Genomic DNA, 17130 nt, shown 5'->3' with positions numbered 1-17130 from the left:
CCTTTCTCGAAGAAAATACAGATTGTTGCCGTTTTATTGTTTTGAATGCGAGGTGGGAGCATGAGAAAAAGAGGACTTTGAAAGGGGATCGGAACCGCTTGGCGGTCAGTAGCGCTCTGTTCCCTCCGGCTAAAGGGGGAACGGAAATGTGAGGATTTTATGAGGGCGGGGATCTGGGGTGCAGAGGAAATATTGCCCGGGGGTTGCTGGAGGGAACGAAGGACCGAACTGCGGTTGTCCCTCGTTTGGCTCCGTGCTTTTTCGGTTTCCCCTTTCGCTTTATTCTGGTACCTCTCGTATACGTCCTGCCTTAAACTACCGCGAAAGGGAGGGAAGAGCGGAAGCATGTCCAACCCGGAGAAGCGGCTCTTATCCCGCCCCTCGGCCCCCCTGGCTGCAGCACCCGGGGAAAAGCTCGGCTCCGGCAGCTGCTCGCTCCACTCCCATGGCCAGAGCGGCGGAGGTGGAGGCAGCGGCGGGTCTCCTCCTCCTCCCCCCGCTCCTGGAGGCGGCTCGGCTGCCTGCAGCTCCCTCTCTCTCCTCTTAACAACCACCAGCAGCAGGAGCCGTGCTGCAGGGACAGCCTCCTCCGCCGCCTCCGCCAGCATCGTCCCCAGAGCGGCAGCGGCTCCTTTCCTCGCTCCAGTCCCCTCCTTTTCCTCCGCTTCTCCATCTTCTTTTTACTTCTTGCCGCCGCCTCCTCGTTTTCCCTCCTCATCTTCCTTTAACCTCACAAGTCTCCAAGGGAGGGAAGGAGGAGGAGAGGCAGTGAGAGCGGCAGGAGGAGGAGGAAGAGATGTTGGCGGAGCAGCAGCAGCTCACTTGATCGCCCTTCCAGGCAGCAGCGGCAGGAGGAGACTCTTCTCCTCTTCCTCTATCCAGAGCTTGCTGCTCCGTTCCGCAGCCGGCGGTAACCTGCACCGCTCCCGGTTCCTCCTCTCCCCACCCGCCTCTGGCCCGTGGTCCTGCAATTCCCTCGGTGCTGCAGCAGCAGCAGCCCGCGGCGACGGGATCCGAGGAGGCGACAGCCCCGGCGGGAGCAGGACTCCTAGGCGGCAGCAGCGGCAGAGAGGCGCCTTCTTCTCCTTCTCGTCTCCCCTGCTCCTAGGGCCAGACATGGAAGATGGATCTAATTCTGCAAGCTGCTTTAGGAGGTTTACGGACTGTTTCCTTAACACAAGTAGGTACCGGAGCGCTGTGCCCGGCGGCAGGTCACGCGTGTCTCGGGGGAAGGCGAAGGGCTGTGTCCGAGGCTGGGTGCATGCCTTGAGGAAAGGGTATTTCTTTGTGAGTGGGAGAGAGGCGAAGACACAAAGGGGCCGTATACGTGGGGCGTGCGTGGACGCATGGAGGAGCGGCCGGGTGTGTATTGAGGATGCACGGACAAAGGGGATGCTCGGCGTAACTGAGTGCTCTTTGTGGGAGCTGGCTGTTAACGCCTTGGGCATCATTTCGGGATCAGACAGCTACGTATATGTGTGTCAGCTTTTTACTTGGTGCATGCTTCATTTTCTCAGGCATGATACGTAGGGGAATGGAGACTTTCCCCTCTACTTACTTGAAGTAGCAATAAGGAAGCATTACGGTATCGGTGGTTGACTGAAAAGCGGCGGCGGAGGACCGAACATGGTGAAATGTATCGCTTCTTCCTGCATCCCCTGTCAGATCCGCCACACGCCTGCGAATTCCGTGGCTTTGATCCGGCTTTGGTTGTGGGTGCCTTCTTCCCTTGGCCGTAGCTCATTGCAAGGCGGGCGAGAAGCCGGCGAGGAAACATGTGCTCCTTGCTGGGAGGGGGCTGGCGCTGTAACGGGGATAGCGACCGGCTGGCGCGGAAAGCGGAATAAACGGGGCATTGGGGTGCTCCATAAAGGGCGCTCCGCAGCGAGCCTCTTCCGCTGCCGGCGAGGAAACCTTTGCCGGTTCCCACCGAGCCCAACCGCGGGGGAAGGGCGCGGGGCCGCGTTCGCCTCGTGCCGGGTGTGGGGCGAGAGCAGCCGCTCGGCCTTTGGATGCGGAGCTCGGCGAGTGCTCTCCCCGCGCTGGGCGTGGGGAGCCCGGCGGCAGCGGCGGCCGCTGGCCAGCCCGAGCCGCTGGGGCGGGTTGTGCGAGGAGGAGGAGGGTTTCACATGGCAGAAGCTCCCCGTTCACAGGGACGCGGCCCGGCTCCCCCTCGGGTGTTTTGCCCCGAGCCTGCCGCCTCCTTCCTCTCTCCGAGGCGTTTCGCTGATACGCCGCGCCCCGCCGCGGGGCGACCCCAGCGTGGGGCGTCCCTGGAGCGGCCGGCGCTTCGGGCTGAAACCCCTCGGCGTCGGGCTGCCCGTGCCCTCCCGCCAGCCCCTCAGCTCCAGCACCCCGCCGGGAGATGTGCTGATCAATTTCGTCATGGAATTAATGATTTTCCAAGCAGAGCATATACTAGGGCTGAAATACTTTCTCTTTATTTTTTAAATTTTTTTAATCAGAAAGTTTTTTTTTTCTCGCCTAATATTTTGATGTTTAGAGTGACTACAATCAGCTGTGGTTATTTGCGATTTTTATTTTTTTCTTCTTTTTGTGACAGTTTCTTAAATCATAAATTTATGCCTTAAAGCATTACTAAACTTGCATTTTAATTTTCTAGCATACTTTTATTTGGTGGCTTTTTGAATGTAGGTTAATAGCACATAGTTCGCAAGTGTGTATTTTGGGAGGTTGTGAGAAGAACTGTAGAGGTGTCAGCTGAAACCTCATCATTTGTTGTCTTGCAGGCTACTGTGCTGAAGACAGCTGTAAGCGTGGCAGTACTTGTTCTGCTCAGCAGTCGAGATGAATAAAGATGACTATATGTTTGCTGCATTGACTTTTTGAAACTTCATTCAATAGTTGATTATGTTACAAAGCAACATACTTGTTTAGTTTTGAGGCCTGAAGGGAATCCTAAGCTCTTCCAGATTTTATTTTCTCTGTGTTTGAGAGGGGTAGAAAGCTGTTGTGTTAGGTACAACTCTGATGTTTTAAAATAAGTGGTCTTGAGAGTAAAGGACCGAGCCAGGGAATGTGTGTCATGCAGGGTAATTCTCGCCTGTGCTACACTAAGAAAAAAAAATGACATGGAAAAACATCAGCTCTGTTCAAAACACCATTTTGAAAGCAGTGGTGTCTTCAACTTATGCTATTTTATGAACTCTTGAACACAAAAAGCCTGGTCACCTTTGGCTGATTGTGACCTCTGACTGAAGATTTTCCTGCAGACAGGAAAGGAGCAGAACAGTTCTTTCCCCTGTGAGTTTAGTGACGTCTAAGACGACAGCCTCTCTCTCTGTGGAGACACTTTTCCGTGCTCTGCAGCCTGCTCTCATGAAACTTTCAAGAACCTAAATGTCTGATATCTCTGCTCTTTTGAATATGATTGAAACCGGCCAATGGGCTCAAAAGGTATTAGTGAGGTCAGACGGACAGACATCCACGTGCCTGCATATATACATATGCGTACACTTCCCTCCCTCCCTGAATGATTGCATAAGTCTGATTTCCTTAGGAAACTGGGCTGAAAAAAAGGAGTGGAGGGAAGTGCAGATACTATTCAGTTCCAGTGCAGCTACTGCAAAGAGCACTTGTCCAACTGTTTGCAGTACTGTGCACAGTCCTTGTTACACTGCAGCCGGAAGGCTATTATTGTTTTGAAGAGGGTGAGATCATGTAGAATAATAATGATAATGTACTGCATCTCATAGCTTTTGTTCTTGAATTGTATTTTACGTTGTAATCATGTGTCTATACATATATACACTGATCCCTTTAAAGATAAAAAGGCTTAAATATTTTTACAGGGAAACTAACGAGTTATGTAGGGACGAGAATTGAGATGAGCTCTTTTGGAATGGAGATTTGAAAGTGACTTAACAGAATCCTCAAGATTGGAAAACAATGAAATTGTTAGAGATATGTTCTTTGCCTCTCAGCTCTTTAGGCTTGCATGCTCTCTAGTCAGGATTTTGTTAGAAGGTTCTTGATATTATTAACATTTCAGGTTCTGCAATACGCTGTGCCATATCTGGCTATTTTTGTTTTTAAGATTCCTAATAAGGTGTTGGACTAGAGAAGCTTATATGTATGTACTTTGTGTGCTGTGTGTTGTTTTTTCGTAACTGTTTAAAATCTGTTACTTGCTGCATAACATAGTGTTTTGAGAAACTTTTACTGTCTAACATGCTGAATCAATTCTCCAGTGGAGTTCTACCATATTTAGGATACTGCAAGCTGCCAGGTATTCCAGGTTTCTGTCAAATGTCTTACCTTCAGGAGACCATCTCATGTTCCTTCTATGCTCAAGGTCTCTCAAGCTGCACATGTGTACCATATTTTATCTGTGACTCATGAGTCTACTCACAGGTATGAGTATTTTACAGTATGAGGGCTTTCTGCTTCTCAGAGTATTATGACTATATTGGTATTTTATACAGAGTTACCTTTTATCTAGCTTTTTGTGTGTGTGTGATGCAGCAAGTTTATCCTGCACCTTCATGTACCAGTTGCTAAGACTTTCTGAGTAATGCTCTAAGAAAGAGTAGATGTAGTAAGATTTGTAGTTGTAGAAGAAAATAGCAATTAAGGTTTAAATAAAGTTAAAAGTATTTCTGTTACCTGCACTAATGGGAAAGTTAATCTTGGCTTGACTTTTTTTTTTCTACTCTTTGTATTCATTACTTGCGATCAGGGTTTTGTAAGCCACATGCCGATCTTCAGCAATGAATCTCATGTGTAAAGATGAACAGGGTTTGGTTTTACAATGAAATCATACTTAAAATTTAGATGCTGATGTAGAAAGCTGAATTGTCTCTGGTTTTCACTCCAGGGATTCTGGCTCCACATTAATGGCAAGTGAAATTGTCACTAAAGCGGTGTATTGTTGTCATGTTAAGTGATATTGTTTAGAGACTCCATCAGGCTAGTATTTCATAATACCACATTTTGCATGAAGTTATAGGAACACCATCTATCCTGGTCTGAAGCGCTGCCTTTGTAGAAGGACCAATGCATAGGGCAGACAGCAAGGAATGGCATGGAAAGGGAAAGGAAAACGTGGGGGCAGAAGCAGTTAACGGTGAAGGAAGGCTTGTTTGTGGGAGTCAGGGATATTTTTGCAAATGGTTTTCTATAAGGCATGCAGTTTACTTTTGAAATAACTAATCATCTGTCCCTTTGACTCCTCAGCTCCGCTGCTCGTGTTTGCCTGATGGCTTGGGGGTACCCAGTGCTCACAGGCCTTGAGAAAGGAGGTAACGCTTTCACTGTTAACTCAGTAAGATGGGCTGTGGAAGGTGTGATTATGTACGGTGGGATAATGTGAGTTGGGAGGTAGTTTCTTTTTGTCACTCATGCGAGGAGGATGGCAGCTTATTGAAGGTCTAATGCAAGGCTGGCAGTTCGGATTACCCTGTTCATGTCCCTTCCTTCTTTTGCTTAGGTGTAAGCCATACTCATCAGCTGGACATGTGAAAACCCAAAAGTGTGAAGATGAGTTTTTGTTTCAGCATGACTTAGTGACTTGATTTTGAAACAGTCATGTAAACGCTTATTTCCTCGAATGATCTAGAGTTTATATTTGGTTCACTTGCTTTTAAATCATCTCTTGTACAGCACAGTGCAATAGTACCTTTCGTTCAGTTTTAAGATTTTTGTGCTGTATTCTAATACAAATAGATTGTACCTAATTTCTCTCAATGTTCTCAAATCATGAACTTAGTTTTAGATTCAGAAAATAAGAATGAGAGTCTGTGTATGTGTGTATTTATAACTTGGAAATGGCTTATGTAGCTTGTTGGTCGATGTTAACCTTTTCTGTGATTGAAATAATATTTCAGTTTGAGGCTTATAAGAGCTATTTTTTTAACACTACTTTAAAAACTATGTTAGTTTCAAGTAATTATGTTTAATACTTTAAAATTCAATGTTTTTTACAATATTCCAGTCTTTACACTTCTGGCACTATTGCCATAATCTAAAAGAAAACTAAGAACATAGGTTAAAATTATATATATATATTTTATATATATATATATATATATATAAAGAAGGGCTTTATAGATATATATATAAAATTTTGTTTTTATACTCCCTCTGCTGGCTGTTTCAATTACAAGTGCCTGTACTTGAACTTTGTTACTAAATCTGCTCTTCCTTTACTGTTTTATCAAATGAGCAGTAATGCGTATTGATTTCAATCTGTATTTAAAATGCAAAAAAACCCTGTAATCGTTAAATGAAGTAAAGCTATTTGCAGGAATGGAAAATTTGACACCTGTTTTATGGAGCAATGTTTTCATTTTTGTTATACCTTGTATTGATTTGAACTCTAAAAACAATTGAATATTTTGGTGGGTGAGTCACATCTTCACCAGTAAATATTAACATAAATAACAATTCAGGTATTGTTCCAAAAGATTTAGGTATCTATTCCATATATTGTAACAGATTTACTGTGGAGCTTTGAAGAACACTTGTGGCAAAACCTAAATAGTTATGCTATGTTTTGTTATGTTAAAAAAAAAATCAATAATGAGTTTGACTTACATGTACATAATTAGCTACAAGGCTACACTGGAATTATTCTGCAGATGTAATGGATTATTTCTTAGGACACTGGTTTTACTACACTAGTATACAGCAGTGTTAACCCAAAATATTTATAGCACTTAAAAATTGTAATTCTTAGGAACTTCAGAGGTTGTGTACAAGGATCGCTGTATATGCTATTGAAATGGAGCCATTGCATTTCCATGGGTGTTAGTTGTGGTTAAAATTGTGCAATATTTCTCGTTTATATTTCGGCTAAAGATCCAGACTTCGCTATGTAATGTGTCTGTAATGTGTCCTCACTTGTGCTGGTACTTGACTTCTTACTGTCAGAGTTTGGAGAGTGCCACCTACTGAATGACAGCTCCTTCCAGCAATTAGTTCCTTTGCTATCTGAAGGCTCTTGCAGCTCAGCCTCACTTATCTTGTGGGATGTGAGAAGTTGATGTGGTTGAACATGGCAACTGCGTTGAATCAAGCCTCAGCTTTGACCTCTTCTATTAAGTGATGCTATCTTTTCGTTCTGATTCGTTTCAAGGTGAGGAAACAGGATTTTCATCCTGGGAGGTGAGCTTCCCCTTATCCCCTTTTTAAACACTTGTGAGACAGCATTGTATTTCTGTGGTTTTGTTGTCAATTCACATTAAGCTGCCACAATTAGTGTGAGAGGAACCAGCTTGGCTGATGTTTATAGAAGACTTTGGCTTCTGCTATGCCAGACAATGCATTGATATGTTGCACAGTCAAATGAGGCAGTTCAAAAAGCAGGTAACAGACTCGCAGTCGTGACTTTATTAACAAATGAACATTCCAAAATGCTGATAATGTGTTTGTTTTTGCAGGGTATAAGGACAATCTGGTTAACAAGTTCTAAATTTTTATGGTAAATAGATGAATTCATCTCTACTGTTAGTGCACACTGAGAATGCTTTATTTCAACATAGAAGCATGGTAATTATGTTCTCAGGGAAAAAAAAACTTGGCAAGAGTATGAATGAGTTCAAAAAAGTGTATAATTTACATATTTACAAGGAACTTCTTTATTTCAGCATTCTTTTTATATATCTTCTTCCCAGTGATATCTTGCCACAGGAAGCTTGCTTAATTCCCAGCTCCTAAGCACCTTGTCATAGATGGCATTAAGAAGAAGAAATATTGTCTTTCCAAATTTCATATTCTTTCAGAAAATATGTGGATAGTAAATTTTAGTCTGTGTGAGTGAGGTTTTTAAAATGTCACATCATTAAGAGATGCCAAATCTTATCATAGAATCATAGAAAGTCCTGAGTTGGAAGGGACCCACAAGGATCATTGAGTCCAACTCTTGTCCCTGCATATGACAACCCCACAGTTCACACCATGTGTCTGAGGGTGTTGTCCAGTCTCTTCTTGAACACTGTCAGGCTTGGGGCCGTGACATCTCCCTGGGGAGCCTCTTCCAGTCCTGCACCACCCTCAGGGGGAAGAACCTTTTCCTAATGTCCAACCTAAACCTTCCCTGGTACATCTTCCTGCCATTCCCTCAGGTTATGGCTCAATAGGACTAGAATTGAGGTTTCTGTATCACTTGAAGGCTTTCCGAAGTAGTTCTGACTCAATACCAAAATAGAAGGCTTCTGGATATTACTCACTGCCTTTAGAGAACTCATTTTAGTAGTTTCTAATTAAAATAATAATAAAAAACCTCAGCATAGAAGGAGCAATAGTAATGTCATCTACCTTGATGCTGGGACCCAAAGAAGATGCTGTCAGGATGTGAGACCAGTTAATCCACCTTCTGTCTGGAAACTGGAGATTTTAATGCTTGCATTAGCACTTATTGATCTGATTCCTTGTTTCTGCATTATCAACCAGCTCCTGTGGATCTGAGCTGTGCTTCTCAACAAAGTTTATTCAGCTGTTAATAATTCCTAAATTCTTCCTTTTATCCTTCCACTTGCATCAAAAAGAAATCTCTGAATGTCAACGCACTAATAGTTACTAAAGGAAAGAAAATGTGTCCAAAGTTCTAACAACTTTATACAGAAATCTTGCATCTCTAATCCTTCTGATCTGTATGTACCCAAAAGAGCAGATATTTCTAACTGCTGGCAAGCATTGCCATGCTCACCTTAATAATACTGTTTACTTTGCTTCATTCTATGAGGAAATTCTGTAATTAGCAGGGAAGATGTCACTTTCTTTGCCCTAAATATTTTAGTAGCATTTCTGCAAATTGGGGGTGTTCTGCTGGTTCAGAGAATAAGATGATTAGGCTGAAAGGGCGGATAAGTGTGCATTCCATATATTCTTTTGTAGTTTTACTCACTGCCTAATTTTTATTTCCTTGTATTTCTTTCGTAGCATCTTACTTTATTTACTTCCAAACTGGGTAAAGCTACTACCCTCTCTTCTAATGGTCTTCGAGTTATTCTGGGGGGGAAAAAAAAAAAAAAGTAAAAAAAAAAAAGTCATGGGCCTTATTATTTCACTAATAATTTTTCCGTAACACATAGCAGTTAAGTTTATGATAAGTCATTCTTTTACTTACACTGGTTTTCTTCGTTTGTTGTGTCGTGGGGTTTTTTTGTTTGTTTTTTGTTGGTTGTTTTTTTTCTGGGTGTGTTTATATTTTGGTTTTCTTTGATGCACATACAGATACCTTGGTAACTTCTCCAGAGTGAATTCTTTCTTGGAACATAGCTTTGTCAGCTGTGCTTTCTTTGCATGGCTTTCTCTTTCTTTCAGTTGTATCTGCATTTTCGCCTTAATATTGTTTCCTTCTTGTCCACCCATCAGCTTATTTCAGCTGTTGCTTCCTTCTTGATTGCTCAATTGTGTTGATTTTGTTTCTTCCTGCAGTGGGCCTGTGTCTTACCCTGTCCTTTTTACAGTGTTCTTGTTTTCCCCAACTGCTTTGGTTGTGTGAAAGCAGTATGCTGCTGTTATTTTTCTTGTGATGTAGTTTGCTTTGGCTGTATTGTCTATTTTTTTTTTTTTTGTAAGACTAAGTTTTGCATGGCAGTCTGAAAACTCTTGCTATGTGTTCTGTATTTGCAGTGACTCATTGTATTTCCTAATCTGCTACTGTCTGCCCAGCCCTAAGTGTGATGTCAGTAGAGGTTTTTTTTCTTGCTTTTTTTTTTTTTTTAAGCAAACGTAGGACTGATGAAAGTTACTGTTTGATGTAACAGGAAACTGAACTCATCTGTTCTCAAAACAGGCACTGCCTTGGCCAGCGTGCTCAGGTTTCACCATACCAGGCTTCTGCGTCTTGTACTTGGGAGCAAATCGCTTTTGTGTGGATGTGTCTCTCTGTTCCCGCTTCCTCAGACTTGAGTTTTCAGCAGTGAAGACTCCTGAGACAACTACCCTTGAGAAGCTTCTTTTTCATGAATCTTGAGTCTTCATGATTATGAATGCAAGAGGGTCTTGGGATTAGAGATGTCCTTTCAAGAGGTCAGAGACTGTGGGTGACCTATGGTCTCCAATGTTTATAGGACAGTGCATTCTCCTTACAACTTCTGCTTTAGCTCTTGTGGTGGTAGAGAGAACAGGATAATTTGGCGTGTTGTCATAGGCTGTTGGTGGGTAGAGATGTGCTTGTCGATTGCCTGTTTCTTTCAAACCTTTTTTGGACTTGTGTTGGAGCTATATGCAGTGCTTATACTTCTGAACTAAACACACGGAGCATGTAGGCTCAAGCTCTAGCCCTGTCTGTTCTGCTTAATTTTTAGTGTGCTCCTCGGTCCAGTTTAGACTGATGCCTAGCTGCCTGCATGTGCACTGGGAGAAAGCAAAGAAGGGACTGTTCCCAAAAGGCAGTGGGAATGGTACTTGTCTCTTCTGACCTGGTGTAAGGAGAAGTCTTTAGCTTTGTAGACACAAGCTGTGTCATGCCCTTTTGTGGCTAGAGAACAGGCTCTGGGCTGCTTTATTTACTCGCATAGGGACAAACCCACATGGACCAGGAGAGGAATCTTTATGCTGTTTGTGGCAGTGGGACAGACATTGTTTCTACAGACCAAGTTCTCCTAGTGAGTTTCATCACCTTACTGCTTTGTAAGGCTTCTTAAAAGTTGTGGTTAAAATTTGTGAATGAATGGTCATAGGGGAGTGAGAAGACACTAGGTTTGTAACTTGACAAGGATGAATGAAGTGTATGTGGTAATATCTCATGTTTTATGGTAACAAAAAATGATGGAGGCTTATCTGCCTATGGCAGTAGTCATGAAGGGGTAGAAATCAGAAATACAAAAAGGAGAAGATTGGAATGGTACGAGAAATTTAACATTTTTATTGCTCAAAGGAATGTTATTGCAACAGAAGAAAATGTTCATCCTTCTAGCGAAAGCTATTTATAAACTCAGAGGTTTCTTTTGGGGTAGATGAAAGACTTAATATGTAAATCTCTCTCAGGAAATCACCTATTTTTGAAGAAATCTTTTCACTGAAGTGTAAGATTATGGTTTTTTTAAGTGTGAGGGATATTTTTCTTTTTAACATCATCAGTATTTGCTTTCTGCTTAACTATATTTTTTTTTCCTCTTTTTAGTAACAACATAAATGGTGCTTGGTGATTCTTACCTACTTTTTGAACGTATTTACAGATAACCTTTTAATTTATTTCTTCACTTTTCGTAGCTTAATGTTATCTTCACTGATCAGCCAATTGCTATTTGACAATCTCTTGTGTATGCCAGCTGGCCATGTCTTTTATCATTATTTTACTAGCTCACTCTGAAAGTTTTACTGTACTACCCTGTGTACTTGTTTTTTTAAGCTTTATTTGTAATTTGAGAACTTATCCACCTTGTTCCTGTTTTTTTCTAACAGCTTCTTAAAGCATAACTCTGACTACATGTAGAGCACATGCCCCTTCTCTGTCTCTCTTAACGTGGATCGTCTTGGATGGCTCTAGCCATGGGCATGTTGTGAGTACAGCTAACGTCACCGTGTCTGGTTACTTTGCTGATGGTGACCTCTTACTTGTCCATGACAAGCCGTGATTCTTGTTTACAAGGAGATGTTGCAGTTGATGCCTTCTGATTTGGCTGCAAGGCTAATTTTTTTATTTGTTTTTGTTCATTCAGCTGTGTGTACCTTTCTTAAAAATATGTTGAACTACTCTCTTAGCACTTCACAACATCTTGTTTTAACAATGTGTGCTTGAATCAAAGCAACTAGCTGTTCTGCTGTGCCAAGAAATGCTTTTACCCAAGCACTTGTAAAAGGGGGTTTTTGTTCTCCTTGTTTGACAATTCTTTTGGTGCTTATGGAGCTGAAGGGAGGAATGGTAAAGAAGTTGAAATCTGTTATATATATCAAAATTGAAAAGAGAACGTGAGAACAGTTATATTGAGTAATATTGGAATATTGAAATCCTTTTGCTAAAACTTAAGCTGGTAAGTGGAAAGTGACTTAAGCTTTGTTTAAATATAGAAATGTCCTGTGCTGAGCTTCAGTTTGGAACTTAAAACTGAGTTGTCAAAGACTTTTATATTGGCTTAAACAAATATTATTTTGGTAGGTTTTAGACTTCTCAGAGATGAGCTGTGTCAGGTCTACTAGTGGCAGCTGAGATCCCTAACCTGTGCTGCTCTGCTCAAAGTCACTACCAGCTTAGCAGAATTAGCAGAAGAAAGGCTCACACACACTGCCTGGCTTCCTAACCTCTGGTGCATGCGATGTTAAATTTTGATAATATATTGAACTCTAGGCTGTGGTGACTGATGATTGAACTGCAGAAGTGATCTTGGGTCTTCCTCGTATGCTGGTAACATCTGGAAGCAGGTTGCAAGAGGCCATTAGGACCAACGAGGGCATAAACTGCTACACCTGCTTGCTTCCTTCCCCTTTCTGTCTCTTAATGCTGGAACAAGCCTGACTCCAAAGCAAGCTGTTTCAGGGACAGGAGACGGTAGGTGCCTGTTGACTCTCTGGCATAGGTTAAGTTTTCTGCTGGTTGACTTGATGAATAAATTCAGTGTGGAAGCTGGAGGATCACCAGTGCTGTGGGGATAACAAGCCATGTCAGCATGTTGCTGGGAGCTGATAATGCCTTTCATCAGCAGTTCATCTTAGATCAGCTTGGCTGTGCTTGATACAGTTTCACCACAGTTTCGTGGTCACTCAAAGTTCACATAAACTAAACCTCCTGTTTAAAGAAATGGCCTAATTCTTCCTCCTTAAGGCTGCTCTTTCATGTACATAGGTACTCTTCCCTTGTGTAGGAACATTTGTGTGGCTCCATGGTGATCTAGATTGAGGACCCGCTCTCAGTTAAAACAGACCAAGATTAAAAAGGGAGATGATGCATGCCTTAAAGGATTCCTGAACTTCCGAAAATATGTTGGAAGTGCATGTTTAAAATGTGTTAGTTAAGGTGGAAGTGTCCTTCAGAGATAAGGAAATAAGGAAATAACATGATTTATGTGATGTGGATTTTGCCATCTTGGAAGTCAGCTTTATGAAGGTCTCTACTTGCATGCTTAGCGTTTGGTTTTTTTTTTGGATTGGTGTTTGTGTTATGTGTGTGATGTGTTGTTGTTGTTTTGTTTTGGTGGTTGTTTGGGTTTTTTTGGTTGTTGTTGTGGGTTTTTTTGGTGGTGTTTTGTTTTGTTTTGTTTCCTCCACATGTCTTTTGCTTTGCTTGCCCAATACTTTACCCAGCCCAGAATGTGCATGGTGTTGATGACAGGAGGTATTACTTGGTATCTTCTTTTTTTCTTAGCAAACACTGAATCCTTCTAATTCTAGAGTGAAGACCTTCCACAGAATGTGGAATTGCTAGTTGTCTTATGAGCTTTTCTACTCGTGGTGGTTGCATGAAAGTTTTGCGGTCATTAATTTTTTTTTTTTTTGTACTACAGGGTAGTAAAAGACTCTTGTCACTTGCATATTACTGAAGAATGCAAAAGGGATTAGACAGAAGTACAAGAATATTTACTAGTTATGTGCATGTCAGTGATAACCTGAAATAACAATATCCACGACACCTACTCCCTTGCCACCGAGCTCTGGGTAAGCACAAACTAGTTCTCCCAACACACCTGGAAGTTTTCTAAACCAGGAGATTGTCTAAAATTTAGACAACATGGGCACCTCTGCCATCTTTCCGAGCAGTTGGGAAAAACATTTCAAATTAGATGAGTGGGTACTAGGCAGAAAAATGTCAGAGCCACAATGAGACTTCACGACCTGGCTTCTAATCTGGGGATACCTCTGCCAGACAACATTGAGTTGATGATCCAAAGAGAACGTTGCTATAGCTTCCTGTGACTTAATTTGTTCTTGTGTTTATCTTTTTCTGTAGACAGCTCCCAGACACTGGAGATCTAGGAGCTTTGAATGAAAAACATAATGGTGCATCGTTCTTTTCAAGGCCAACAGTGAAACCAGTTTAAATGTGTTTGTATTAAAACCGCGAAGTGAGGTAATGATTAGTTTTGATTAGATCTACTGCTTCCACTTTCCTAAGATAAACTTTAATTGAGGAAAGAGTTACTGTTTTAGCAAATAGCATTACATTTGTTGAGAAACGGTAAGAAAAATAAAGACAAGTTTACCTCGCTAGCATCAATAAGACTGGGTGGGAGAAAAAAGATGAAAGACAGAAGACAAGATATCCTTCAGATGTTTCTGGACTGTATTTACAATTCATGGTTCTCTGGACTCTTGGCATTTTCTGCTCATTTATTGATCCTGAGCATGAGAATTTGCAGCTGCATCTTTGCTACAGTTGGGAAATTTCATGAAACTACTTAAAAGCTTTTGAACTTCAAAATTATTGTTGGGTTTTTGTGAGGAGTGTCAGTATAGGGTGAAAAGAAGGAGAAATAGATAAGCATGTTTAAAATTGTACAGCAATTGTAAAGTACTGTGTCTTTGGTCTAGATGGTGGTTGCTGATACTTTCCTGTGTCGCTGTTCAGTTACGTGCAGGAGTGTGGATAACAATGACTTCCTGTCTTGTACTGCTGGAGGCTATAGGTGGTCCTTTACTTACTAGTAGCTTCTATAGTGTTTTGCTGTCAAAATCCACATGTGAAGGTTTAGTCTTTCAGTTTTAACAACTGATCAGCTGATGCAGAGATCAGCAAACATTTCTGAATTCAGACTTGGCATTTGTTTATTTAGTTTTTAGCAGTTTATTTCCATCCAACACTTGTTTGGCAACAATGCTGCTCTGAAAATAGCTATGTATTCATGAATTATTTTGGTAAAACACTATAATGCAAATACTGTCATCTTACTGCCATACTACTTTCTTTTTTTGGAGCAATGCATAATTTGGGTCCCACCCAAAGTGCCGCTCTCCTATTTTATATGTATCCATATTTTCAGCTAATTTGCTTGCACTGTTTTTCTACTGAAACACTGGGAATCTGCTTAACTCAGCACCTGTAACAGAACAAGTCAAATTAAGTAAGACAAAGACCAATAACCTCTAAACCCCAAGCAATTCACTGGGTATTAGATCTGAAGTCTGGATGTTCCTGCTGCTTTTTTTTCTCTCTTTGCTTCCTCCTCTCATTTTTTTTCTGCCTGGCCGTCGTGCTACCTGGAACCTCTGCTATCTCACAAGGTGGGCAGAACTTCTCTTTTAGCAGACACTTGTTTGTGTCCCTGTGGTCTTTCTAGCTGCTGCTTTTCATGAACTCATCTGATACGTATATTGTGGGTCAAATTTGGTTGCAGTTAGTCATAAGGTCAAACTGTATTTGTAGAAGCAAATTTTGTGGCTGAAAAGCCATTAAGACAATTGCATGTCTTGTTTCTTTTGACCTGCTAAACATTTGGACTTTTGTTGTTGTTGCATCTTTATTAGTTCTTTCAGTAGCATCGAGGTTCTATTAATGATGGCTCCAATTTATTTGGATTCCTAAATTTGTTAATGTTTTATGCACAAGGCAGAGATACATAGCTTCTAGGGTGAGAGGTCAATGATGTTTTCAGTAGCTTCTTCCTTCTGAAGTGTAATTTAACAAGGGACTCTGCAATTGAGTCATCATGATGGGAAGTGCATCTCAACTGATGTAATGCGTTTGTGTTTCCTGGAAACAGAACAATATCGCAGCTTCGCCCCATTTAATGCAAGATTTGTCATTGATTTTGGTTACCATGTGTTATTTACTCCTATCATTTGATCTTTTTGTTGTAATGGGTTGTTCATACTTCGAGTCTGATTTCTGACATCAGTCCCTCAAAGCGGTGTTGAAAGTTTTTATTCACGAAGAGTATTTTACATAATATTTTGAAATACAGCACAGCCAAATCTGATTTCAACAAAACTTCTACTTTCTTCCTCTGTAGACTATGCTAAAACAGGGGATCAACATAACTGGTACAGCAAGAGGGACTAGATGCATAAAGCTGGGTAGATTTCATGGATAAATTCTTCCAATAGATTAAATATTTACCTAATGAGTATTACTCCTGTCAGGAATATATTTTCTGAATAAGATGCAGTGTTTCCTCTTGGTCTATCTTGGAAACTAAAATGCGTTAAGTTAAACCAGTATCACCTTGGTCCTGTCTACTGCAACAGTATCTGTTCAACCAAATCACTTTGTTATATTACATACTATTTTAACTATTTTGTCTAAAAACTCATTTAATCTGAAGTGAAACACATTGCGTTTCATCACTTGCACAAATGCTGTGTATTCTTTCAAAGATTCATACTAGAAATGTTCAGTGACTACTTCTGAATATTATTTTTTGGCCTCTGTAAAATTATACTGTTTTGCTAATTTTTTGATATTACTTCCTCTCTGTTGACTTAAGAAAAAGTAAGTTATCACAGTATATGGAGGAACGTGAGCTCCATGTTATATAAGTGGTTGGTCTGAATGCTTGGTCTCTCCAAATGTTTTTATCCTTTCACAGTTGTTAGAATACAACACACAGAAATTTACCTTAGTAATAGTTTGTAGAGTGAATAATTATGTGTAATGAATTTGTGACCAGAAAATCTTCAAGAACACTCTGAAGTGAATAGTCTTCCCTTAGTTATTCTTGCCTATCCTTAATTTCGGTGGGGATCATAGCAGTGGAGTAGAGGACAGGTTTGGTGCTTAGTAACTTTATCTGATTTTTGCTGTATTTAAGGCAAGGGTAGTATAGGGGATGGGAAAGCATAGGGCCAATTAAAAAAAAAAAATGTAAATCAAAAAAGTCCCTCCTATGTACAGACAGTTTGATCACAGTGATATTTTCAGAATTCAGCCAGACCTATGCAATGTTGTTGTGATGTTGTTCTGTAGAAATTTTTATGCACTTTGTCAGTTACTTATATGTGCAGATACGGAAGCAAAAATGACTACTTGCAGAGGTTCCCATCTTTGTGTGTCATAATGGTGCTCTGGTGGCTCGATATTATTAAAAATAATGGTAATTATTTTTGTTATGGGTACTTCTGTGTGCTGTTTTATAGCTCATGTTCTTAAGGAAGTTTGCAAGCCACTGGCTGAACCTTGTGGCAGCCTTGATAGGAAGGAAATGGTAACCAGACAGACAGTTGTTCTTTCTGTATGCCGTAGGGCAGAAGACTCAATGGTCGGGTTTTTACGTGCTTAACTCTGCATAAATC

The 17130-nt window shown here is 41.2% G+C and overlaps 1 protein-coding gene across 1 annotated transcript in view; it reads left to right on the top strand.

The window, feature by feature from the left end:
- The first annotated feature begins 345 nt into the window (after nt 1–345).
- Nucleotides 346–17130, top strand: part of PDE10A (phosphodiesterase 10A) — a 190977-nt gene continuing 174192 nt past the window's right edge. Inside the window, exon 1 of the mRNA XM_065631131.1 lies at nt 346–1180. Within this exon, the coding sequence (XP_065487203.1) occupies nt 346–1180 (835 nt within the window). The remainder of the gene's footprint in view (nt 1181–17130) is intronic.

The sequence above is a fragment of the Caloenas nicobarica genome, chromosome 3, assembly GCF_036013445.1.
Source record: "Caloenas nicobarica isolate bCalNic1 chromosome 3, bCalNic1.hap1, whole genome shotgun sequence".
Classification (NCBI taxonomy): domain Eukaryota; kingdom Metazoa; phylum Chordata; class Aves; order Columbiformes; family Columbidae; genus Caloenas; species Caloenas nicobarica.
This window is presented reverse-complemented; position numbering and strand designations above follow the sequence as displayed.